The sequence below is a fragment of the Sinohyriopsis cumingii genome, chromosome 2 (assembly GCF_028554795.1).
Source record: "Sinohyriopsis cumingii isolate HCF-2022 chromosome 2, ASM2855479v2, whole genome shotgun sequence".
NCBI classification, from domain to species: Eukaryota; Metazoa; Mollusca; class Bivalvia; order Unionida; family Unionidae; genus Sinohyriopsis; species Sinohyriopsis cumingii.
In genome coordinates this window covers 70,372,071-70,399,569 of record NC_142962.1, presented here as the reverse complement: position 1 = coordinate 70,399,569, position 27,499 = coordinate 70,372,071, and the positions used below count along the sequence as shown (strand labels likewise).

Here is a 27,499-nt window from a genome sequence, read left to right as displayed (position 1 = left end):
TTGTCAGTGCAAGGTTTATTTTATGAATAGTCTATAAATATGAAAATGTTTACATTGTAAAATGAATACATGTAGTTCAATAATAATTTATGACCTCAGAAATTACTACAGAAATTTAGTTACAATTCCAATAACTGGATCTATTTGTGATAAGTGCATTGGAAATGGCCTTGCTCACTATAACGGTTTAAACAGAGGTACTTTTGTTGGAAAACCAAAGGTGGGAAATGAATGGTATTATATGATAACACAGAATAATTTAAATTCATCCCCATCAAGGTCTCATAAATGCCAGCAACATTCCATGCATAGACATGAAGTTGATAGACAATGGCCATCATCTGGACCAAAATGGAGTAGATGAGACAAAACACATTCATCTAGGTCAAGAACAAATGCTTAAATTTAACTACATCAAAATATGTTGAATGGTTCCTCTGCTATGCTGATTACAGGTAACATCACCTGTAAAGATATGTGTTTGTAGTTCATTGCCAAGGGCCATAACTCTATAGAAAATGGTGAAGGCAAACAAAACCCATAATATGTGCCTCTATATCATATGAAATTCTATTGTAAGATGTTGAAATGGTTCATGAGTTGTGTTGATTGTAAGCAATGTTCCAAGTTTCCATGTAAAGGTAGAATTTACTCAACAAGGGACATAACTATGTCCAAAATGGAAAAGAAGAGGGAATAAGTTCTTTTTGCAGCTAAAGTCTATTTGTACATTTTGAGTAGCTATATCCTTCAAGTTTTCTGGAAAACTACTTAACTAGAATTTAAATAATAACTACAAGCCCTGACAACACAAGAGCCTGGATATTTTGAGCAGGTAAATGAATTTCAATTTCAGTTAGAAGTATGACTTTTAACAGATGACCTTCACCATGGAAACTCCAGCACAAATTGGTGCCATCTTTACAAATCATAGTAAATACTACGGGTATGACTGAGATTAGTATTTGCTTAAAATTTCATTTATGTTGGGGTGAACTAGTGAAATTATGTCATTGTGCATAAAATTACCAACAATGACTTTTATGTTTGATATTGTCTGTTACAAATCATACCTCTATGTGAAACTTATTAAAATTTACTTTAGTTATGATTTTGTCAAGGTTTGACATTATCAATTTTGATTTCGCAAATTGTATTTTCATCAGAAACCTGGATTGGTATACCTACAGTAGACATTAAAACATGCAGAGATCAAGATTATTCATAAGGTTTGTTGGCCTTCCTACCAAATCAGTTGAAACTGTCAACAATGATTAGTAAACAAATGCTAGAGGAAACTTGCCATATCATTGTAGTATAAAATGAAAAAAATGAAGGGTGAAAATGGTACAGCTTATAATGAAGATTTTTGAACTTCAAGTTTAAGTTACATTCTATACTTACTGCCATTGTAATTTTTCTACTACATGATGTGTGGGCTTTCTCCAGCATTGGCTTACCCTCCATTGTTGACAATTTATGCTGTTGTTGTTTTTTTCTCAGGTTTAATGCCATTTCTCAGAGCCAGATGGTCTATACATGGTGGCCAGTACAAATCATGGAGGAAGAACCCAGGGAAAAATCCCAGAAAGAACTACCAACCTTTTGGAAGCTACTGGTAAGCTTTCTCACATACCTACATTGGCAGAGACTGAGAACTGAACACTCGTGGACAGAGGTGAAATGGCTGTGATTAGTAAAGGTGAGAGCTTTAGACCACTTAGCCATGCAATCTGTTAATCTGATACATAGAGTGGGATAACATATCATCTAGCAAAATGTTTCACATGTCAATAATCATAAAATTTTTAGATGTGCTAAAACTGATTAAGAAAACCCAATGGCTTTGAGAAATTATGACTGCCTTTAGAACTACTGTAGCTATCTTCCATGTGTGAAGAAATTGTTTAATGCTATATCAAATAAAGGAAAACATGCAAATCAAATACCTATAATTAAGATTTGTGTGTGTGTATGATTTGGATTTTTAATGTAGCTTTTAACAATTTTTCAGTCATATCACTATGATGTCTGCAGTGTGGCAGTCTATAGTGATATCTAGCACTGGGGTATCATGCTACAGACATAAGGCATGATGTCCCACCTTGTCACATTATCCTGACACTGGGCTGACCAGTCCTAACACTAACCTCTTAATGCTGAGCGCCAAGTGAGGCAGCTGTTAGTACCATTTTTGTAAGTCTTTGGTATGACTCAGCCAGGGATCGAACCTATGACCTCCCACATCAGAGGCAGATGCTCTAACCACTAGGCCACTGAAGCAGTTCCTATTATTATGAGTGATTCTGACTACCACAGTAGTCCATGATGTAATGTTACCCTGTTTTGATCATCTTAAAAGTTTTAATGTAACTGGCTATAGCATGCTTGGGGGGGGGGGGGCCAGAGTGGCCGAGTGGTCTAAAGCGCTCTCCATCATGGATCACTGCCATCTCACCTCCGTCTGCGTGGGTTCAAGTTTCAGGCTCGGCCAATGTGGATATGTGGGAAAGCTTGCCGGTAGCTTCTCATGGGTCGGTGGTTATTTCCGAGGTTTTCTCTGGTCCTTCCTACGCCATTAATACTGGCCACCATGTATAGCCTATCTTGTGCTGAAAAATGGTGTTAAACCCTATAACAACAACAATAGCATGCTTGAGATTCCATATTTAGTTGAAATCTGTGCATTCCTGGTTGTTGTATGTAAATGAATTTTCCAGTAAGATCATGTACAAATCATTACATGAAGTTACATGATAAAATTATATACGTATTTTAAATGTTCCCTGAATCTCGTAACATTCCATAAGAATAGCTTTCAATATTTCTTTTAGGAATGTCATAGTTATAACATGAAAATAAAGCATATATTTAACAAATTTTTGTACACATCAGATATGAAAGTAAACAAAATAACAAATACAAATTAAAGATCCTCCCAGTGTAAAACTGAAGATTATTTCTGATGGTACAAATGAATGTTAAAATTGACAAACATTCCAAGGACAATACATAGATCACAGGCTACCCTGTCATTTGATTAGTGTAATATGTAATAGAAAAATGTCCTCTCTAAAGTCCTTTTTCTATCCATACTGAAAACCCAAAAGATGAGGTATCCTGTAGTACAATTTACATATCACACTGTATACTGCTGTTCTACTTCTGGTTTAGAGCAAACAGCACAGACCGTGATTTATTGGAAATTAACAGGTAAGCTTTTCCATACATGTATGCAAGCTAATTAAATACTTAAACAGAAGGAAGCATATATACATCACACGCTCACAATATTGATATACAGGTACAGCATCAAATGAAGGAATTTGCTAATTTACTAATACATAATACACACAATACAATTCTTGTGAGACATAAATGGTAAGGCCGTGTGTCTATGATACTGTCTTTAATATGGCATCTTAATCAGTAGAGCAGTTAGTTATAAGTTGTTTAAATGTTTTTTTTAACATTATTTTCAGTGGCAGGCATATTTGATATTACAAAAATCCACAGCATTTATATGACATCAAAGGTCTTGATGCCAACACTGTCTGTCAAATTTTGCTTAAAACCGATTAATTTAACACCATGATGAATTACAGACATGAGCCTAGAGTGTAAACTCATTTTGCCTGATGATCATGATGACCAATGCAATTTTTAAAATTCTTGTAACTTTGTTTTTCAATATATATAATGGATTTTTCTGTCTAGAGAAGGAGTTGAGGGGGTCAGTGGTTAAGGTACTGACCAGAAGTGTGTAGATTCTGTATCTACCATTGGATCAGCCTGATCTGCTACCATGCTGTTCTGTGGTCAAAGACTTTAATCTAATTGCATCAGAATGATATAACCTTTATAGTGTTGTCATGCCATAAAACAAAAACAAAAACAAAAAAATTAGATTCTGCAGATGCTGACAAATATTCAACAATACAATGTTGTTTATCCAGACATCATTTTTCCTGACAAATGTTTTCAGTGGATAAAAGAGTATTTTTCTTCATAAAAGACAAATTCAATATCTCCCAATGAGTCCAGATAACTGATACTTTAATATATCAATCTTCCATGAATACTATCAATATCATAAAAATATTCCAGCTGGTTTTCGTTAAATGAACTTCCATTCATCCAAATAAATCTGTCAATTAATTGATTTTCATGTTTGCCAGTTTTTGTGGTGTTTGCAAAATAACATTTTTGTTGGTATTTAAATTTATAGATTAAGAAAATGATTGTACTGTTCCACAGAAGAATAACTGTTCATTGCATTTTAAATCTGGTTTTTCAGCATCAAATAAAATTCAGAAATAATAACACCTCATAAAAACTGGCAAATTCAAAGAATATAGTGAGACAAATATGTTGAAATTCATTAAAAATTCTAATTTTGACCTCATCTTCAAAGCAGCAACTGAGAAGATATTTGACTGACAAGACTCAACTGTAATCTCTGACAAAAACAAAATAGGCAAAGCAGTCAAAAGAAAGCTGGAGAAAAATAGTAATTAGGCAAAATATCTTCTCAGATTCAACACACTATAGTAAAATGTGTGATAAGAATCTGAACAGTATTATACAGTATTATCTTTTTTTTTTTTGCTGAGAGGAATTGGTCAAAAAAATGATTAAACCTCTGGTGTCTGCATTTCAAGTGTTTCAATGAATACGAAAAAACCCAAAAGACTTTAAAACTAGAGTACTTATTCAAAATAAACAATGCATACCAGATAATGTACATTGGAATAGAACATATGTAAATATTACCACTGAGCTAAAACAATCATTAATGTTTTGAAAAGTACATAATAATGATTTAAACAAGGTAATTGTCTGAACAGAACTTGATTAAAATGCTACATAAAGAAATTAAAGACAATAAAAATGTAGTGTCTTCAGTCTGATGAATTTTGGTGATAGCTGGATACAAAGAAAAAATAAAATCATTTCACAACTGTGAAACTTTTGTGTGTCAATTTCTCTACAGTTTCTTCCTTGGAGAATACACATCGCTCTATCTTAGATTTCGGACTCCCTACTTTCTGCAGCCAATTTTTCCTGGTGAAGAAATACGATTAAAACTTCAATAATACTGGGATGACAGAATGCATTATAAAAAGTTAGAAATATTATGAAATGATGTTGTCCGTCCATTTACATTTTCTTGTCCAGCCCTTAACTTTGAAACAGTTGAAGAGATATTCATGAAATTTAACCCAAGTATATAGCATGACGTGATGCCATATAGCCATGCCCATTGCAACAAGGTCAAAGTCACTGCAAGGGAACATGGGACTCACTGAGACTTGTATCTTTGTTTATGGTTTAAAAACATTTGAACCATGGAAGAAAGTATAATGAAATTTAAGACAATTACATGTATATATCTTGTCTAGATGATGTGTTACATACCACAGACATATCCCTTGACTCAAGGTCAAGGCATATAAAAATTTAATTATGTGACTTATATCCTTGTCCAGAATATAAAGTTTGAACCAGTACAGATGTTTTAATAAGTCTTTGCCCAATTATATATGATGTATTGATGGTGTGTCAATGCCCCCTGCATCCAGATAACTTTTGCTGAAGTACATATCATGATAAGATGGTGTAATGCATAGCACTGCCATATCATGCTTCAAGGTTTCAGCAAGAGAAAATGTAATTATGTTACTTGTATCCTATACCTTTTGAACCAGACAATTTAATGAAATGTTAACCAGTCATCTTTCATAACTAGATGGTGTGTTACATACCATGGTCTTGCGCCTTGTCTCAATGTCACAGCAAGGGAAAATATCAGTGATTTCTATCCATTCACAAGAATAACATTTGAACTAATGAAAATATTTCACTGAAACTTTAGCTGGTTGTATCTTTTGACTTGATAGTGTCTTATATATTCAATCATACCCCTCAAGGTCAATATATGGTGTCTTACATATTGAGTCATACCCCTCAATGTCAAGATATAAAGGTGGCCTGTCACCTTATCCAGACTGACACTTTATGACCAAGTTCATTATTTTAATGAAATTTTACCATGGTCAACATCTAATCTAACAATAGTCAAGTCCAAAGCTCAAAAGTCAATGTTGTTAAGACATGTTCTGGTTTCTGTACTCCTGTTTTCACTGATACTTTATCAATTTAAACTCTCTAATGATGTGATTAATGTGTCTATACTCCATACCATTTCCACTAAGTCAAACAATCTATCAAAAAAAACAAAAACAGAAACTATGCTGAGTCAGCTATTCTACAGCACCAAAACAAAAACATTACGAATTATAGATACAAATGTTTGTACAGTATTCTGTTAATAATCCTTATATTAATATTTTCAGCAATACATACTATATCTGTTATTTTACTGGTCAATATATTTCATAACATAATGATACTTACATAACTGAAACTTTGTCTGGAACCCCCTGTACTTGCCCTACAACAGTACCGCTCGCAGTATTCTTGACCCAACCTACAAGCCCCAATTCTTTGGCTTTCTTCTGTGTGTGCTGAATTTATCAAAGACAGCATCAGTAAGTTATGCCTACTTTTGACAAAAATGAACTCTGTATTAAGGACACTCATTTAATAGGAACAGCTTGATCAGTAAATCATGTGCATTCTATGTTTGTTAAAATTTCACACTTGTTAATTTTTTAAAATAACAGTTTAGACCAGTCCCATATCATGTCCATTTGCAAGGTAAATCCTAAAGATCATACTTCAAATATATGTTGATAACTTCCATTCAGATCACTTCGGCTATTAATGAAACAAGGTTTAACTGAGAAGTTAAGAATGATCAAACCTCTCATATTCATCCTTCAATCCAAACTGTAGAAATAGCCAGGGTGGTCCAAAATAGATAGGGTTTCTTTTTTGTGGAGAAATTTCTGGCAAACAAAACATGATTGTTTCTTTTGTTTCAATTACTGCACCGACATAAATAAGAGGCATATTTTATCTTGTCAAGTTCCAAGTACATGTAGTTCTGAATGGCATAATGTCATCATCAGCCATATTGGTAGCATGCTGACATATTCACCATTAATTTTATATGTTGTTTGGATTTAAATAAATTCATTGGATCTTTAAAAAATATCATACAACATGTAAAACCAGAAAGAACACACAAAAAGTTTTCGTTCAGTATCCATATTTGTAATATATGTGCTGATTTTACTTATGAGTATACTTTATTGAAAAGTATTGGTAGATTTACACACGAGAAACTGCCAGGTACAATAGACCGATAATGATCTCCTAAGCCTCTAAGCTGGAAGGGTCTATAAAAAAGATTGTGGATTTTGATAATCCAATATAAAAAGCATTGCTTCAAATATGGCTTAGGGCAGGGTTGGTGGGTAAAAATAATTTTAATGATGTAATTTGTACATCTCATTATGTAGCTGAATCTTTTCCAGATGGAAAATACCCCAACCATAGGATAAGAATTCATCCTCCCACAGGGTGACTGAAAGGCTCTGATACTTTTTCCATGTGCGCTGTCCTTCATTCTTTTCCAGGATGTAGCTTAAATAGAGGGATATCAGTACATAGTGGGATGAATAATCTAGCAATAACAACAGGTTAAATATCACATTATTAAAATAAGTTTTACCCACCCCCAGTTTAGTATCACTAATAAGTAACCTGTTGCTCTTCCATAGTTGAATTTGTCAGTTTGTTGGAAGCCTGATGATCCCACAGCTGGCAAAAGAAAACACAAGGATAACTCACCCTCACTGCCAAAAAGAAGATTGTGTCTGCATGGGCCATTTATTTCAGCTATGACAAATGGATCGATAGGAAATATGCCTTTGCTTAGGTGAGCCAGTGAGCAAAGGTAAAAGGAGGAGAAGGTAGTATGAGATGGTCTAAATGCTGCTTTCTTCAGAGACAAATATGAGTTACATAGACACATTAGGTAGCAAAGGCTCAAACCTCATGGGCTTAAAGTTTCATGAATGAAAGGTACATCTTGTTAATGGTCTGATAAGCTGTCTTAATAATGATTGCAATCCACCTCACAAATGATGGAAGCTGAAATATCAGCCAGACCCTTAAAAAAAAAGAAATTGAAAGCTGGCAAATAAAACTATAAAACCCTAACTGGCCACAAAAATCTATCTTGATAATCCTTTGCATAGATACAGCTGAGACTGGGGATCTCAATCAGGAGTGGAGCAACCAATGGAAATGCTTTTTTGCTACAAAACCTGACTCTCCATTGAACCTTATACAGCTTTGTTTTATGGACAGGGCATGAAGCTTGCTCCATCTTGCAGATGCTAAGGAGAGCAAGAAAAGAGTCTTGAGGGTAAGGTTCTTTAAGGAAGATTCACCCAAACGCTTATTGAAGGTTTTAGTTTGAGACCACTAGACATAAGAGAGATTCCATCTTGGCATTAGCAAGACAGACACCAGTATTTGCAGCTTGAAATACCTGATCATGTCTGATATGTAAGAGTCAGCACTGATGGCCATGCCTTTTGAAAAATTTAGTGTTTTGAAGAGGGCTGCCATATAGCCCTTAACAATAGAAACCGATAAATTGATTCTCTTCTAAAAGGAAGAGAAGGGAATTAGCCACTCACTGATTGCCACATTTCCTACTGCAAAAATCTGAAAAGATTCTCTACTTGGAATCATAGACCTTAGATATAGATCATCTCCTGGACTGAAAAATGCACCTGGCAACTTTGCTTAAAAACCTGTCCTTGTGGGGAAATTGTTTGAGATGTGCCAACCATGGAAGTGTAGAATATGTGGACTGTTGTATAGGAGAGGGCCCCTGCCTGTGCTGCAATAGGTGGTAAAATAGCAGGCCCAGAAGATTGATGAACCATGATTGTTGGGCTATCAAAATGAGCTGAGCAGTTGATTTCCTTACTTTGTGAAGTACAATTAAGATCATTGTGATGATTGGGAAGATATAAGTAATCCCATTTCAGACTGAAAACATTCACTGCCCAGACCCTCGGTTGAGGACTACTTCCACTTCCTTTTGCCGGAAATGTGGGAAGCTTGGAGGGTAATCCCTTCCAAAGCTTCCCAATGATCAAGGTTCCAAACTTCCATGCAGAGCAAAGGAATATGTGTGCATCCTTGTCTACTGAAGTACACTAACACTGACCTGTTGTCAAAGGAGACCATCATACAGCAACCTTTTATTTTGCCAACACACCCCTGAAGGGCTCAGAATACTGCTCTAATTTCCAAATTATTGATGTGGAGGATAGAGTGCCCCACCCTAAATCTAATGTGTCTGCAAACAGATAGGACTAGAGTCTGGGGGCCATGCATAGGGACTCTGGACAGAAACCAGTGCCAATCTGTCCACTGAATCTATGGTGGAAATCCAGTCCTAGAGATATCTGAGAATTCAAAGGGTCCCTGTGTGGCTTCCATTTTGTCAGAAGGAGAAGCTGTAGAAGACACAAATGCAGTCTGCTAGGGCAACCAGGTCTGTGGAATAGTTCAAGGTCATCAGCAGGGACACAGACTAATCCTCAGTTTGTGAAGAAATTCATCCCCATATAGATGGATCTTGTTAGGGAGTAAGCTCCAATTTCTCTGGGTTGGGTAAATGACACTGACTGGTCACTATAGACCAACAGCAAGACAACTGGCCAATGTGGATTGGGATACTCAGTGATCTTAAGTGGGCTTCAAACACTCCCATGGTGCTGGTAAATGATCTTGGTGTACACCACAGAACTGAAAGTCCTCCCCATCCAAGCAAAATTGGAGGTACTGCCTGTCTGGAGGAAAGTTAGGGATTTGAAGGTACACATCCAGAAGATCAATGGAGACTACACAGTTGCAAGGTCTTATATCATTCCTGACTGAGACTGTGATATCCATCTTGAAAGTTTCTTGATATGGAGAACTCTGTTCAAGGAGGAAAGGTTGATAATTAGACAAAACTTTACCCCTTTCTTTGGTACCAGGAAAATTAGGGAGTAGAAGACCTGAGATGTGTCATGGAACACCCTCTCCACTGCACCTTCTAGAGCAGGGGTATACCTCATCCTTAAATACAACTGATGGAAGAACATGAAGCACCTTAACCAATATCAGTATCCGCCTCCTTTTATATTAGGAATGACCCAGCTATCATCCATTGTTGGACCAAGCCTCTGAAGAAAGGTTTAGCCTGACACCTACAGGAACAAACTGAAGAGGAACACACTGTGGGAGAGAGAGCAGGTCTCTAGGATTGTCCATTCTTGTCCTTCAAAGGGCCTGCAAACCTCCTCCCCAGGCCTTTGCAGCACCACCTTTCAGGGCCTAACTGCTGAGGGATAGCTCTAAACTTGGGATATTGCTTTTATTGGGACTATGTGGCTTTAAAGAACTTTGCAAAAGGATCTTTAGCCAGTTATTATGATTTCCCTTCTTAGCCAGTTTCAATGGGCCAGTAACACATGTGAGGGACTGGTGGAGGAAGATCCCAAAACCAAAGCCAGAAATTATATATACCTTTCTTAATAAAAAGAACCCCTTAATCATCCATTATACCAGACCAAGCCTCTGAGAAAAGGTCTGGCCTGGTACATACAGGAGCTATAAAGAGAACACCCTCCTTATGGCTGTCCACCCTTGCCCTTAAGAAAGGAGGAAGACCTTGCAAACATCTTCCTGAGCCTCTGTGGCACCCCCTTTTATGGCATGACTGCTGATGGGAGCTCTAAATTGGAGTTGTTGCTTTCACTAGGGGCTGTGTGGCTTTAAAGAACTCTGCAGATGGACACTGTGGTTGGTTAGGATGATTTCACTTCTTGGCTGGTTTTGATGGGCCAGGAGCAGATGTGAGGGACTGGTGTTCAATAACAAAACACACAACATAAAATGAAAATCTGGCTTGCAACCCACTTTTCTGATATGGAAATCACTCAAGTCACATTAAAAACAAAATGTGAATTACAATAATTCATTACTGTGATAAAATAATGAATATAATCAAGATGAGTCCACAGATCAATTTTGGCAAAGACAGGGATAAGTAAGTACCCATCCAAGGTAAAAACCAATTCTCAAGTAATAATTATTATGCTAACACCACTGCAGGGTAAAAATGCAATGTCAAACAAAAACTTAACCAGAAAAATGTGAATAACAAGAAAGAGAGCTGAATTCAATCAGAAAAAATGCTTGATCAAAGGTAATTCACACAATGAAAACAAATCACATCAAGAAAAGGCTCAAATCATTATGTTAACATATGAACTGAAGGAAATTCCTCTTCAACATAAACTAATGATGCAGTACTGTCTGTGACCAGGAAAAAAAATGAAGGGCAGTGTGCATGGGCAAGGTATCTTCAATTTGGATAAGGGGTGTTCTGGAATTCCAGAACATACTAGTCACCCAATGAGAGGATGAATCTGCATCATATGGTCTGGGTAGTTTCCCTCCAGAAAAGAGTCAGCTATGCAATAGCAACAGGTAGCATATTACTAACATTAAATTTAACATTTTCACTATGATTTAAAATAGTTATTGATGCTGCAAACCAAGCTCTTTATTATTCTAATAACTAATTAACTTGTTTACGACAGACTCATAGATGAATTAAACAGGCATAATATTACCATTACCAGAATTAGTAAGGCCAGAGTATTTAAACCATATAAGGCCAGAGTATTTAAAACATATTTCTTAAGGCCAGAATATATAAAACATATTTCTTAAGGCCAGAATATATAAAACATATTTCTTAAGGCCAGAGTATTTAAAACATTTCTTAAAGCTATAGTAATTAAACATTTCTTATAGCCAAAGTATTTAAAACACATTTCTTTAAGCCAGAGTACTTACAACACATTTGTTAAAGCCAGAATATTTAATACATTTTTTAAGTCCAGAGTATTTAAAATATATCTCTTAAGGCCAGGGTATTTAGAAAACACATTTCATATTGCCAGAGTATTGAAATATAAAGATTCTAAGTCAAGGCTGTCTGTCACAAGGACAGACCAAGTGGGTTTTGGATTAGTGAAGAGACAAAAAAAACAGATGTGCAAATGATATATTTATTCACAATGTATATGTGTATTGTAATGAATCTGATCCATCTCTAACATGCAAATTTGACACCTCTAGGTAAACAAATATCAGTCTAGTACCCAATTTAGATTAAACAAATACTCTCTTCAAACTGTATACATATGCACTAGTAAATACTGTTATGCTGGATTCAAAATAAAGTATTGAGAAGTTTGGCCCAATTTGCATATAAGAAACATGGGTTTATGATATTCTGTTAACATAACAGATATGTGAAACTGTTCTGTTCATTTCATGAAACTGAGTCTATGCTGATGCCAAGAAGTTAAAATATTTCCATATGAGATAAATAAATGAAATTGTGATGTTAACAAAAATATAAATATATGAAAATATAGAGTCCATCAATGGATATAAAGTTGTAACACAATGCTATTCACATATAAATGAACATTATATTATAAGAATAAACTTTCACCAATGGATGTGAAGTCACCCTATTTCACTATGATAAGGCATGCATGAGGAATGGTCTCACATAATAGTTTCCATTCATACCTGCTGATGGTCCTGTTGAGAACCTGACTTCATCCAGATACAGGTTAAAACATGACCTGTCAACCCCACAGACACTGGGCCTAGCCAATACTACTGGTTCCAAGCAATACAAATGGAGGCAGGTAAATATAGACACAACTGAACCAAGTAATACACAAGCCATAAATGTAAGTGTTTTTTTAGTACAACACAGTTATGCCTATTATGTATGAATAAAAAAGAAAAGATGTGGTTATACAATAAAACCATTCTGCATTAAGAATGACTATATGGAATTGCATGATAACCATGTTCATGCATTATCTTCAAGCAACAAGAATAATTACACAGGACTATAAAGAGTTTGAATGCTTCTCATTGTTTACTATACACAACATACATAATACAACTCAGCAGGTCAGTTCTGATAAAAATAGCACTATAACCTGAAAAAAACTTTACTAAATCTGACAGCGTTGTGTTACGTGAAAGTGTACCAGATAAGTTAACTCTTACCACTGGCATTATGCATTTATTGCAGTGAGTTGGTTGCCCAAGTAAATAAAACTATTGCAAATGTTTCACAGAACTAAAGTCATACACCATTGGTAATACTGTATTCAGCAATAGAACAGACCCATATAATGTTTACATACAAACACATATGAAGTACAACTTTGTGTACATAAGTTTCCGCATTATTAGGATTTTCTATCATAGTTGCAAATACATGAATGAATGCAAAAGCATAAACTTTTTTGTAATTAAAATTTACTTTCCTTTCTAAAACTGACCAGTTCTGTCAAATTTTTATCTCATGTTTAATTTTCCTTTTGAAATGTCTATGTTGCTTAAAAATACTGCAAACAAGAGGGGTGAATGATATAAATAAATGTATGATTAATGATAGAAATACATGCATGACAAATGATAGAACAGGTGCAATGAATGATAGAAATACATGTGTGATGAATGATAGAAATACAGGTACAATTAATGATAGAAAATAATATATACACAATGATAGATAGAAATACATGTACAATGAATGACAGAAATATGTGAACAATGAATTATAGAAATATATGTATGAATGATAGAAATACATGTATGATGAATGTTTCAGATAACTCAAGTTTTTAAGTAATTTAGTTCACTTCCTAAGTGATTTCCTTTTTAATGTGCATTTAGTTTACTAACTGTTATAAGAATTTGGATTTTTGGGCAAAAACTTGGTGGCAAATCTAGTTCTAGAGTGTTATTAGATAACCTCCCGCTTAACAAAGCTGTACATAATATTTGTGCTTGAATTTTACATAATTAAGTGACTGACATTTAATTAAAATGAACATTAATAATCCCCACAACAAAAAAGATTTTATCTTCATTTTCAGCAACTCATGTGGAGGAAAATTTAAGTTTTGGTATATATGGTTACAAACAGCTTTATCAACTGCTAGTTGTCAACATAAGCATGACCTAGAAAATGAACTGAAAATACCATATATACTTGCTTATAAATTGAATCAAACTGCTAACAATCAAGATCTTGATCTGCCATAGCATAATGAACCTGCAGATCAGGGTCTATGCTGTTTGTTCAACTGATTACTCCTAACAAACTGAAATGACCCAGATCTGCCTGCACAATATGTGATGGCAGATTTGGGTCTGTGCAATTTGCAGTTAGATTCGTCTTATAAGCATGTATATACAGTAGTTCATTAACATACAGATGTAATAATTCCAAATATGAACAGTTAAGTATCTTTCATGATCTGTATATCATGAATATATAATATACATGTACCTATAATTAACATATATTTTTGAAAGCACTAGGCTTGAAAATCTTTAAGTATGATAAATCACAATCTCTGAGAAAAGGTTCAAGTGGGCCTAATATTGCTCGCCCGAGTTTACATAACTGTTAACAATTTTACTAAGCAGGTTTGTTGTATTGTAATAACAAAAGCCAACCTGAATTTAAGTACATAAACTATCACTCATTTTGATTTTACCCATTTTACTATAGTCTAATAAAAATTTCTCTCCAATTAGATAAAGGCACAATTAACAGGCACAGAGTACAGTCATCCAAGATCTTAATGATATCTGTTAGCAAGTCTTATTTATGTCTGATGAGAAATGTTGTCTCCATAGAGATAACACTCGTCAGATGAAAAATCAGCTCAATAGCATGTACAGATCTCAATGATTTTTGAAACCATCTACAGCTATAAGCTTTTTTACAAATTTTTAGAGCAGAATTGTATCAAAATTCAGTTTGGAGAGTGGTAACAAGCTCAGCCAATCAGATACAAGATTACCTAATAAATATAAGCAGATCTTGCTCAAAATCAAACTTTTAGAACATCTTGATGGCATAAAATTATTTAACATGTCTGATCAAAATCTGATTAGAAATAAAATTGCTAGAATATTGACAACTCTGATCTAATCCAATGCCAGATCATCTTTACCAATATGCATGGCTCTTTATTATAATAATATTTATCTCAGATTCTGATAATATGTAAGACTAGATGTAAGACTATATACCAAAAAGATCAAAATCCAATCATAAACTTAGTCTATAGTGTGGTAACAAGCTAGACTAATCAGATACAAGATCACTTCATTAATATGAATAGGTCTTGCTCATAGTAAAATGTGTCCAACGTCTTCATGATATTATACAATTTACCCATTGTTTTATAAAGCAGATAAGAAATAGTTTCTAAAGTGATAAAGATCTCAAAAGCTCTCTAAAGATCACCTCACCTCATTAATATACAAAGATTTCATGCATTTCAGAACTTGTCCAAAATCTGGATAATAGAAACCCATATTCCAAATCTGATAAAAATCAAATCAGAAATATGGGATCAAAAGTGGTATAAAACAACCAATTTGTCGATGGAGGGAAGACAAATGACAGACAATTATGATGGAAACTAGACCAATTAATAAGCTCACCTAGCATTATCAACAGTAATGATACAACAGTCCGTAATCCACATGATATTTTGTCCATATTTGCCTGTGATGTACAATGTGAATTCAAACAGCAGTTAACAAAATCTTAAATCAGAGAATGTGCTGGAAGATCAGGACCATTGCCCTTTACTTTTCCAATACTTAAGATTATAATCAGTTTACCGGTCTGTGCTTAATGTCAGACATTTTGAACCCCATTTCAGTAAACACTATCTGCAGGAGAAATTGTAGTAGCATTTCCATGATGAACTTCTTGGATGTTGCTTACCTTCCTAAAGAAAACACCTGCAAGTAAAGAGAATAAAATTTAACAGTATGTTTGTCATTTGATGGATAGTAAATATATACAGATATATTAAAACTTTGTCATTAATTCATCCATCTATCTGACTTTACCCATCCACTGATAAATCCTTCCATCAACATATTCAACCTTCATTTAGGAACTGACCCTTTATTATTTTTAGGGGTGGGGATGAACCAAGATATTATTTTAGCTTGGCATAATACATCTTTGTCAACTAATATACTGGATCTAAAATTATAGCTGGTTTTCTTGGGGCAGATCAGAGAAAGAACTTTTTTGCCAAGCTATCTGAGGAGCTGAATTTTTAAAAAATCTCATTTCTATGCTAACCTTCTCCCAATGATATAATCAGGCCCCTTATACAAAAAATCCATGGTGAGAATGCTGTTACCTGCTACAATTCTACACCTGCAAGTGAATAGATAAGTAGACTAGCCTGATGGCACTTCTTTTAACCTCATAGGTCTAGACACATCAAAACAAGTGGTTGCTTTCAGTCTGGTGTACCTTAGTTAATCACATGCAGAAAGCCTTCCAACAAGTATGGATTCCTTTTGCCAGCTAAAGCAAAATATTATATCTCAATATCAGCTAAAGGAAAGGGATATGAAGTAAAAATCTGCAATTAATTTGTTAAACCAAAAGACATTCATAATAAGTGATGACCATAATTAAATGCTGAGACATTTTTTTAAATACAATGACAGCATAACTATTCATTAAAGTCACTCTTGCTAATGAGATTGTCTTTTATTTCTGGAGTTAAACCACTCTAAAGTCTACAGTAGGTAACTATTCTTATGTCTACAATAAATAACCACTCTAAAGTCCATAATAAAACAAGTCCAACAAAAATTAGTATATAAAATTCAAAAATGTGTGAAGGTGTAAATCAATTAAAACCACCTGTATGCTTATGAGACATGGAAAACTAGTGATGAGTCACCACATCAAGCAGCTTTATTATTATTTATGCATTTGATCTGTGCATACAGGTCCTTCATATATGATACTAAATTTAAAGACAAAAGGCTGATGGATGAAAGGCTTATGGACTGGACAGTGAATTATTCTGCCCCCCCCCACCCATGACTGTCATGAGGTGACCAAATATATACAAAGATGAAATCTGGATGTGACCATCATCATAGCTGTAGAGTTCATAGGTGCAAATGGAAAGTAACCATATTTCATATTGCTTTTTCAAAGGTCATTAGAGTAACAGTGCAGAAAAGATGAAGAAATCAGAGAACTTGACAATGAAGATAAAACCTTTACTGTAATACATGAGATGTCATGAAATAACCAAAAATAAGTCTACCATAGTTTATTCCTGAAACCCATACAGCTGAAAATAAACCATGAAGTACATACCAGTGACCTTGGCTTTGAAGATAGGACTCCATATTGGAATGCAACACATGCTCTTAATTCATTTTTAAAAACAGTTCACAAGTTAAAGAGTGGAAGGAAAACTAAAATATTGGTATGTGATAGTGCCCTCAATGTGGTACACAACATATATAGCAAGTTCATCCCTTAATCTCAAATGGGTTTGATGTTATAGAATGGAAAGGAAAGTATCATGGAAAAGTTAAAATACTGGCCCATTATTTTGATTTTGAAAACAGGACCCTAAATGTGGTGTGATACACCTACTGCTGATGATATATAAGTGTAACATATTTAATCTCTTAATCTCAAATGGTTCTTAAATTATACAGCAGAAAGGAAAGTGTGAAGGAAAATGTAATATATTGCCTTAAAACCTTGACCCTTAAGAGGAGACCACCAATGTAGTATACAACACACCTTCTAATGATAATAAAAAGTACACCTACTGTCATCCCTTAATTTCCATGAGCTCTGAAGTTATAGACCCAGAATGAAAAGTGTGACATAAAACTTAAATAATGAGCTGTGAATGTGACCTTCAAAATAGGACCCCCAACATGGTATGCAACATACCATCTAATGATGAGGTGTAAGTGTACCAAGTTGCATCTCTTAATCTCAGAAGAACTGTAAATTTGTCAAATTGAACACCAAAAGGTTTTGGGAAAACTTGAAATACTGAGCAGTGACCTTGACCTTTAAGCTAGGACCCTCAATCTGGTTTTTGAACCATCTTCTATTGAATGTGCATGTTTCATCCCATAATCTCAAATGATGTGCATGTTTCATCCCATAATCTAAATGATGTTTAAAGTTAAAGAGCAGAAAGGAAAGAAAATGAAAAACTTAATATACTGAACTGTGACCTTGACCTCCCCACCAATGAGGTATGCAAAAATGATGATGTATGAGTAGGCAAAGTTCCATCTGTTAATTCCAAATGGCTTAGAATTAAAGAGTATAAATAAAGTGTGACTAAATGCAGATTGGACAGAAATGTGGATACCATATTTCTAGCTTTTTATGAATAGGCAGAGGACAATGTGAAGAAAACATTCAGTTCGAAAATATATATTGATCTTTGTTGGAGAATATGCATAAATCAAAACTCTACTCCTCTGATGAAATTTACTCTAATAAATTCAAAATTAAATGCTAAAATGAGTGAAGAGCTGAATCGACCAAGATTACTAACTAGATTAATTCCCTTGACTTTGATTTGGCTTGGTGTTATGTGACATCATTCTAGAACAAGTAAACATACATCTGAGATGGAATGATGTAATAGTCCTTCAAGTAAAATATTAGTTTTTGTAGTTACAACTTATGATAAAAACACAAAAGGGAAAATTTTCAATTTTTAAAAAAGTATTTAGCAAAAAATTACAGAAAATTAACTGAGATGATATTTTCTTGTTACAGAATAAATATTTTCTGCAACTGTAACACATCCACACCTTTCATGTGAACTTTAAAGCTGTTTTTACTGACTGATTTAAAAAAAAACTGTCACAATAACTCCAATTTTTTCCTCAACTTAGATTTAAAAACACTGAGATCATTGCACATTTAGATAATTAAGCTACTTCTATGAGCCCAGATACTAATCACTACATATCATGATCAAAATGTGCATTGACCTAAAGGAATAGTAAAGACATACGGCCTGAGATCACATGAATGGAGGTGTATGTCATAATTATGCAGAACTCCACACCTGAGCATGCAGAGATTGTAAAATTGTTGGAAATCGTGTTAGTTCTTCGCTCCTAAAACCGACTATAAGTGAAGGCTCTGTATCATGAACATTATCATAAGTGTATGGGAATGGCCATTTCATTTTCCAGAAGCAGTTGGATGTGTCAAAATAATGATTAAAAAATGCAACCTTGTCAGGCTTGTGGATTTTAAGTCTGTGCAAGTGATTCTTTTCAAGTCACTTGCCCCTGAACCTGTTTGTAAAATCAAACATAATTCTTTCAACTGACAAAGAATATATATATATATATATATATATATATATATATATATATATATATATATATATATTGTACCAGATACATTAAAAATAACATGGCTTTAAAAGCGTTGGTATAAAGCAATTTGACATAGCAATACTATTGGTAGATCAAATTGTTGTTGTTGTTGTTGTTGTTGTTGTTGTTGATAGGGTTTAACACCATTTTCAGCACAAGATGGGCTATACATGGCGGTCTGTATTAATGGTGGAGGAAGAAACTGGGAAAACCCCAGAAAGAACGACCGACCCATGAGAAGCTACCGGCAAGCTTTCTGACATAACCACATTGGTCGAGCCCGAGACTCGAACCCATGCAGATAGAGGTGAGATGGCAGTGATCCGTGATGGAGAGCTCTTTAGACCACTCGGCCACTCTGGGCCCCATATGAAATTTTAATTCTCCCATGGCGCAATAATATGCATATATAAACATTATTGGAACTGTGTGTTGTTGGGTCTATTCCTATAGATCAATGATGAATTTTCACTCACTAATCATTTGTGGTCTAAGGTTGACATTGCCCGGGGTGGGAGTGGGAGACAAGCGCCCCAATCCTCCAAAATGCCTCATACGGCCTGCGTCTCTTACTGCCTCTGTCAACTAAAATCCAGCTCCTGGCCTTCGTGAGTGGCTTAGATTTGAAGCCCAGCAGACCATATTTTCTACTAACAGGAGAAGGGGTGAATGCAGCCCGCTGGCGCCTTAAAACCAGTTGCTTCGGGTAGATGGGACTCGTAAACCTTGGATGGTAGCTCATCTAGGAGAAGGAAAACTCCGATTCCAAACCTCTGCTGCCTTGTGGCTATACCCACTCATGGGAAAGGCTAAGGGAGTAAACCCCGACAGGAAATCCGGAGATGGAGTCCCTAAGGCGGTATGACATTGACTTCAACATCATTCCAGCAACTCCTGCAACGCCGTTGGTGCCAAGCTGTATCAGCATTCGTCGTTCCCTTGGGCACACCAGCTGCGTGGAGAGGGGGGATCTGCTGCATGGGCAACAGCTGATTCTCCATACCACCCTGCCCAGGCTTCATAGCTCCACTGGAGAGGACACTCCAGCGTCGTCGTACGGCGTCGGCACAACACGAGAAGTAGCAGTTTACCGGTTCTAAGTCAAAGCTCGATTGGCGTAGAGCTTGGCGCCAGGGGTTACTTCTGATGGTGGGAGAGATCATCAGGTCTCACTGGACTGCTACCGCCCGCCTCAAGCTGGGCAGCCCCAAGTCAGTAAGGTGCTGCCCGCCATGGCCTGCCTGCTTCACTGGGTGCGAGGAGCTTAGAGAACCATCTCGACAAGTGGGCCACAAAACTCTGCACCAGGAAAGACTAAAAGAAGAAATAAAAAGACTCCAACTCTTCGTTTTGCAACCTGGAACATCAGGACCATGTGTCCTGGACTGGCCACTGACCTACAGCAGATCGACGATGCACGGAAGACTGCCGTCATTGACAGAGAACTCTTCTGACTGAACATCGACATTGCCTGCCTCCAGGAGACCCGACTGGCTGACAGCGGCACCATCAGGGAAGCCAATTACACATTCTTTTGGCAGGGGAAGCCCTTGGATGAACCTAGACAGCATGGTATAGGCTTTGCCGTCAAGAACACGCTAATCGCCTTCATTGAACCTCCATCATCAGGTACTGAGAGAATCCTTGCCCTCCGGCTGTCAACATCCTTAGGCCCGATCAACATCTTCAGTGTGTATGCCCCAACCCTCTACTCCACCTATGAGGAGAAAGACAAGTTTTATGAGGCTCTGGATCAGGCAATATCCAGTATCCCCAACAATGAAAGCCTTTACTTACTAGGAGACTTCAATGCTAGAGTGGGAGCTGACCATGAGGCCTGGCCCACCTGTCTCGGCTTTTACGGAAGGGGCAAGATCAACGAGAATGGTTAGCGACTGCTGGAGATGTGCTGCTCCCACAGCCTATGTGTGACCAACACTTTCTTCAAATGCAAGGAGATCCACCAGATGTGGTGGAGACACCCACGTTCACGCCACTGGCACCAGCTAGACCTCGTCATCACCAGGTGTGCAGAACTGGCCAGTGTCCTCCTTACCCGCAGCTACCACAGTGCCGATTGTGACACGGACCATTCCCTCGTGGCCAGCAAGGTGCGAATATTACCCAAGAAGCTGCACCATGCCAAGAAGAAGGGTCACCCACGTATCAACACCTGCTGTGCAAGCAACCCTGAGAAAACACAGCAGTTCATCAGCAAACTGAAGGAAGCCCTCACCAAAGTGATACCTGATGACACCATTGATTCCAAGTGGTCCCATATCCATGACTCTGTGTACAATTCAGCCATCACAGCTTACGGGAAGAGGGAGCGAAAGAATGTCGACTGGTATGAGGCAAACTGGGAGGAGATGGAGCCCGTGACTGAGGCAAAGAGGAAAGCCCTCCTGGCATACAAGGCTGCACCTAGCCCCAGAACACTACAAGCCCTCAGGATTGTAAGAAGACCGACCGCCGCTGTGCCAACACCTACTGGCTGAACCTTTGCAACAGTATACAGACAGCTGCTGACACCGGGGATACAAGAGGAATGTATGAGGGTATCAAAAAGGCGGCAGGCCCCCCCAGCTACAAGACCGCCCCTCTCAAGTCCAAAACGGGCGAAGTCATCACAGACCAGGGGAAACAACTGCAGCGATGGGTTGAGCACTATCTCGAGCTATATGCAACCCAAAACAATGTCACTGGAACTGCCCTGGACGCCATTCCAAACCTGCCTGTCATGGAGAAGCTAGACACACAGCCCACCCTGGAAGAGCTCGGAAAAGCCATCGATTGCCTTGCCTGTGGGAAGGCTCCTGGAAGCGACGGCATTCCGCCTGAAGTCCTCAAGAGCGGAAAACCAGCACTGCTCCAGCCCTACATACACTCCTCTGCCTTTGCTGGGAACAGGGATACATCCCACAGGACATGCGTGACGCCAACATCGTCACTTTGTACAAAAACAAAGGAGACCGTAGCGACTGCAACAACTATCGGGGCATCTCCCTCCTCAGCATCGTCGGAAAGGCCTTCACCCGTGTTGCCTTGGCGCGCTTACAGATCCTAGCCTCCCGCGTCTACCCAGAGTCCCAGTGTGGATTTCGAGCCGGCAGGTCAACTGTAGACATGATCTTCTCACTACGTCAGCTGCAGGAGAAGTGTCGCGAGCAGCGGATGCCCCTCTACATTGCCTTCATAGACCTGACGAAGGCGTTTGACATGGTTAGTCGGAGTGGACTCTTCAGACTCCTGCAGAAGATCGGCTGCCCCCCACGTCTGCTTGCTGTCATTATATCGTTCCACGAGAACATGCACAGCACAGTGTGCTTCAATGGCGCAACATCTGAAGCATTCCCAGTCATTAGCGGAGTCAAACAAGGCTGTGTCCTTGCACCGACGCTCTTTGCCATCTTCTTCTCCATGCTTCTCCAGTACGCATTCAAGGACTGCAGCGAGGGAGTGTACATCCATACCAGGGCTGATGGCAAGCTGTTCAACATCGCCCGTCTCCGTGCTAAGACTAAAGTCACAGAGGTAATCATCCGTGAATTGCTCTTTGCCGATGATGCAGCCTTGACATCACACACGGAAGATGGACTTCAGCAGCTGGTATGCTGCCTCTCCCATGCATGTAAGGAATTTGGACTGACCATCAGTTTGAAGAAAACGAATGTCATGGCACTGGACACAGACTCCCCTCCCTCTGTCTCCATCGATGGGTACAATTTGGAAGTTGTTGAGAACTTCACCTACCTCGGGTCTAACATCTCCAGCTCATTCTCCATTGATTCTGAGGTGGGCAGCAAGATTGCCAAGGCAGCAGCAGTGATGGCCAGACTTAACCAGAGGGTCTGGAAAAACCCCAACCTCACAGAGAAGACCAAACTGCGTGTCCACCAAGCGTGCGTGCTCAGCTCACTTCTCTACAGCAGCGAAACATGGACCACCTATGCAAGACACGAGAGGAAACTCAACAGCTTCCACCTGAGATGTCTGCGGCGCATTCTGCACATCCAGAGGCAGGACAAAGTACCCAACACAGAGGTTCTAGAACGCGCCAACATGAACAGCATGTTCTCCATACTCAGCGAGAGGTGTCTTCGCTGGCTCGGCCATGTCAAGAGAATGGACCCAGGTTGCATTCCCAAGGACCTGTTATATGGGGAGTTAGCAGAAGGTGCACGACCAACTGGATGACCACATCTGCGCTACAAAGATGTTTGCAAGAAGGATATGAAGACAGCAAACATCAATGTCAACGACTGGGAGAGCTGTGCAAACAACCGTTCCACCTGGCGTCTAGCTGTCAGGCAGGGAGTTCAAAATGCAGAGGAAAAGAGAAGAATAAAGCAAGCTGAAAAGAGAGCTAAAAAGAAGGATAAGCAAAAGCATACTTTGGAGCTATGCCATCGTCTCCCGTAGACAGACAGATGCCAAGAATCATTAGTGACATATGAAAATAATTATAAAAAGTAATAAGAATCCGTATTTTCTAAATGAATTTAACATGACACACAATTTAATCGGAATCCATTCTATTTCCATTCCCCCTCCACTCTCATGCACAAGGGACAAAATATGCAGAGACCTGCAGTGAGAGAGAAAAATAAATTAGGTCGGATTAAAAAACTTGAAACTGAAATTGCACTAAGTAACCTACAATGTCGTTCTTCATAACAGTATGTTTACACATCCCTTGGGACCTATCTAAAGTGTTTATATAATCAATGATACAAAGTTGCAATTGCTGGTAGACATAGTACGGTAAATGTTTTTGTTATGGGGCACACATATGTAATGTATATAAGGTTTTATTGATGTTGTTTTCTTTCTTAAACCTATTATAAGATTCTAAAAATCAATTATTATTAATTAGATATGAAAATATCCAAAGGCCACCCCCACTCTCTCTCCCTCTCTCTCTGTTGACCATCATATCAAGATAAGGACAAAAATCCATGAAAAGACGAGAATAGAGGATTTTCACTTGTGTAATACCACAACGTCTCTGAAGAATGATAGTAACTACATGTATTAGGCCTAAGACAAACTGAGCAAGAGAGAGAGAGAGAGAGAGAGAGAATTAAACCTTTTAACTTTATTATATTTCAACTAGTTTATTTCAGCTTGTTGCTGATACTGGAAAATATTTTCCAGTAGCAACAACAAGCTGAAATAAACTGGATGAAACATATTAAAGTTAAAAGGTTTAATTCCTGTAGAAACAGCCATGTAAAGTTTTACAAACATAACCATTTTTCTGTTTGTCTTGTCTTGTCTATGTTTTGTATTGTCTTTGAAAAAGACTCATTAAAGAGTCAAAAGTGCTCAGGCTAGTTAGATACTAGTTTTGCACTGTTCATTGTCAGTTTATTGCATATATAAGAGACTTATTGACAAAATAATCGTTTTTTCCCCCCCCCTCATGTATCAATTTTCACGTGCAAAAAATATATCCTTATATTTTTATATGTGAAAACTATATCTTTATATTTTCACATGTGAAATTATAAGATTTCCATCATGCCATGTGACACTTGACTATGTATGACTAAAATAGTTATACCTGCAACAACAAAAACAAGTACTTTACAAGTTAAAACAAATAAATAGAAACTGCCTTACATTTCAGACATGGAATTTAATCATTGATAAAGAAATCTGACCAGATGCCATCTGTGTCTCTCCGAAGTTATTTCCTCTTACTTCTTTGACAACAATGACAACAAACCTATTGTGATGCATTGTTGAATCGGACTTGGTTGATAGGGTCAAATAGTTTACAAAATGACAAAAATGTAATTCACTGAGACAAATTAGATCAACAACATCTACCAATTTATTGAGTCACATGTATTTATATCATCAGGCCATGAAAGAGGTGGGGGTGAGAGCATATTGTTCCAGAGAATGAGTTTAATCTTCTCAAATTTGATTTTATGGCAAATTTGGCATATAATAAAAAGATTTATTTTTCCTATGTTAATACTGAATATATTTCATCTTGTGTTACCACAGACTTTATATTTTAACTCATGACTTTGACATTCATTAAAATATCATGTTTTTTGTAACACATGATATATCCTCTATTAACACAGGGAAAAAATATCCTCTCTCTCTCTCGATATATATATATATATATATATATATATATATATATATATGCTGCATCAATGATATACCATGAGATGCATAAATGTTTCATTAAAAGGAAACGAGGCTTGCCCTCTGAACGGAGTTAAGATTTACTACAGGCAGCTGTGTATTGACCGAGTGAATGAAATCATCACATCCCCGAGTGTATCCGCTACAAAATGTAGATCTATGCTTTTTGTGGCTATTCACAATCACATTTGCATACTGATAAGTTGATTGTTTTCTTTTTTAGATTCTTATTTTCTTCACATGATTAAGTCAGTATATTGGCGCATGGAAATTAAAGTTGAATAGAAACTAAGTGAAATGATGATTCAACAAGATGTAATTAAAATATAATAATATATTTACAGTTGCTCTAAGTCATTATTCTGTTTTATTACCAGTACCACTGACCATAAGCTCTCTCTCTCTCTCGTTAGTCTGACTTAATTTAAAACTCTCTCTCTCTCTCTGGTCGGTCAGTTTGACAACTTTTACCATCCTTCATAACTTCAGAGACATTGTGGGATGACACACACAAAAATCCTCATCACTTGTCAGTTCATAGATTTTAGCCCACATCTTGCTACATCGGTCCAGAGAGAGAGAAAGATAGGTCTTTGGACATTTTTATATTTAATTAATAATAATTGAGTTTTAGAACATTATAGCATGTTTAAGAAAACAACAATGACAACAAAACATTAAATACATCACAGTATCAGTACCACATAACCAAAAACTTTACTATATATTGTCAACATGGTTTGCAACTTTGTATCATTGATAAACACTAGGTAAATCCCAAGGAAAGTGCAAACATATCGTTATGACAAACCATATTCTTGTAGTTACTTGGTCTAACTTCTATTTCAAGGTGTTAATCCAGCCCAAATTTATTTTCTCACTCCAGAATTCTGCCTAGTTTGTCTGTTATGCATGAGAAGGGAGGGGGGAACAGAAAGCATGGTGATGAAAATTGTGTACGATATCAAATTCATATAGAAAATTTTATCATTATTTTTATACATCACTGATAATTAATGTGTGGAAATTGATCATTGATCTACGATCAACTGCAGATGCTCACAAGAATGTTTATACATACGAATTATTGCGCCATGGGCGGATTACAATTTGATATACCGATACTATTGGTACAGTAAAACCTGTCTTGAAAGACCACCCCTTCTGCCAACAAATAATGATTTCTCAAGACAGATGGTCTCTCATAAGAGATCATAACACTATATAATCAATAAATCTGTGCATGAAGATTCTGCTATCCCCAAAACAGGTGGTCTCTCAAAACAGGTTTTTCTGTATATCAAATTGCTTTATACCAACACTTTAAATGCCATGCTATTTTTAATGTATACATATTTGTGTATATGTGTGTTTATCACTGTTTGTGTGCATCAGATTAAATATTTGTACTTGCACGAGAATCCGTATCACACTATCACAAATCATCATGCAAATTAGGCGGCTGTGTTCAAAAATATCAGAGATTAAACACTGTCTTGACGGGGGGACCAGTCTTTGACTCAACAAAGCATTAGCTTTTACCCCATATTACCATATTAAACATTTTTCGCCGACTAAACAAGGTTTGATTTGAAATTTGTAATAAATGACTGGATTAAATAAGTATGGGCTATAATGCAATTGTGTCTGGTAACTGACTGGATTAATTAAGTATGGGTTATAATGCAATTGTGTCTGGTAAGTACTCTTAGATAATTACATGGTCGGAAGCTGAAAATACTCTACTTATACGCTGAATACGGTCGCAGCGAAATATTCTGACTATTATAATTAGAACGTTTTACAGTTTAATAATCAGCTTTTAATAAACAGATTGGTCAATTCTGTAAGAACCCTCATTTACCTTGAACTTTTCCGAAAACCTCATAGTCAACGGACAAAAACTTTCCTCTCGTCGCCATCTTGTTTACCTAGTTGCCAGCTGGAAATTAGTAAGACACAATTCCATTGGTCAGTCTTAATTTTGAACGTCAATCAAAATCGTTTACACTGATGGTTTTTAAAG

At 36.9% G+C, this 27,499-nt stretch overlaps 1 protein-coding gene across 2 annotated transcripts; it reads right to left on the bottom strand.

Annotated features, from left to right (window-relative positions):
- On the bottom strand, positions 1 to 27,415 carry LOC149805125 (acylphosphatase-2-like). Of its 2 annotated transcripts, none has more exons than XM_089947654.1 (4): positions 27,338 to 27,415; positions 15,730 to 15,852; positions 6,418 to 6,527; positions 1 to 5,064 (listed from the first exon to the last, which is right to left on the bottom strand). In XM_089947654.1, the coding sequence occupies exons 2-4, from the start codon at positions 15,808 to 15,810 to the stop codon at positions 4,950 to 4,952; spliced, it is 306 nt and encodes a 101-aa protein (XP_089803780.1). In that variant the 5' UTR covers positions 15,811 to 15,852; positions 27,338 to 27,415; the 3' UTR covers positions 1 to 4,949. The 2 variants fall into 2 exon arrangements, with proteins under 2 accessions (XP_089803780.1, XP_089803782.1); XM_089947656.1 differs by having other exon boundaries at positions 15,836 to 15,852; positions 27,338 to 27,403.
- Between the last annotated feature and the right edge of the window lie 84 nt (positions 27,416 to 27,499).

Bases quoted from the DNA above. Each gene is read 5' to 3' on its own strand.
- LOC149805125 (XM_089947654.1), bottom strand. From the start codon at position 15,810: ATGGAAATGCTACTACAATTTCTCCTGCAGATAGTGTTTACTGAAATG. The intron at 6,528-15,729 runs GTAAACTGATTA...TGATAAATTCAG, and splicing joins CTGACATTAAGCACAGACCG to CACACACAGAAGAAAGCCAA. The intron at 5,065-6,417 runs GTAAGTATCATT...TTTCTTCACCAG, and splicing joins CCAGACAAAGTTTCAGTTAT to GAAAAATTGGCTGCAGAAAG.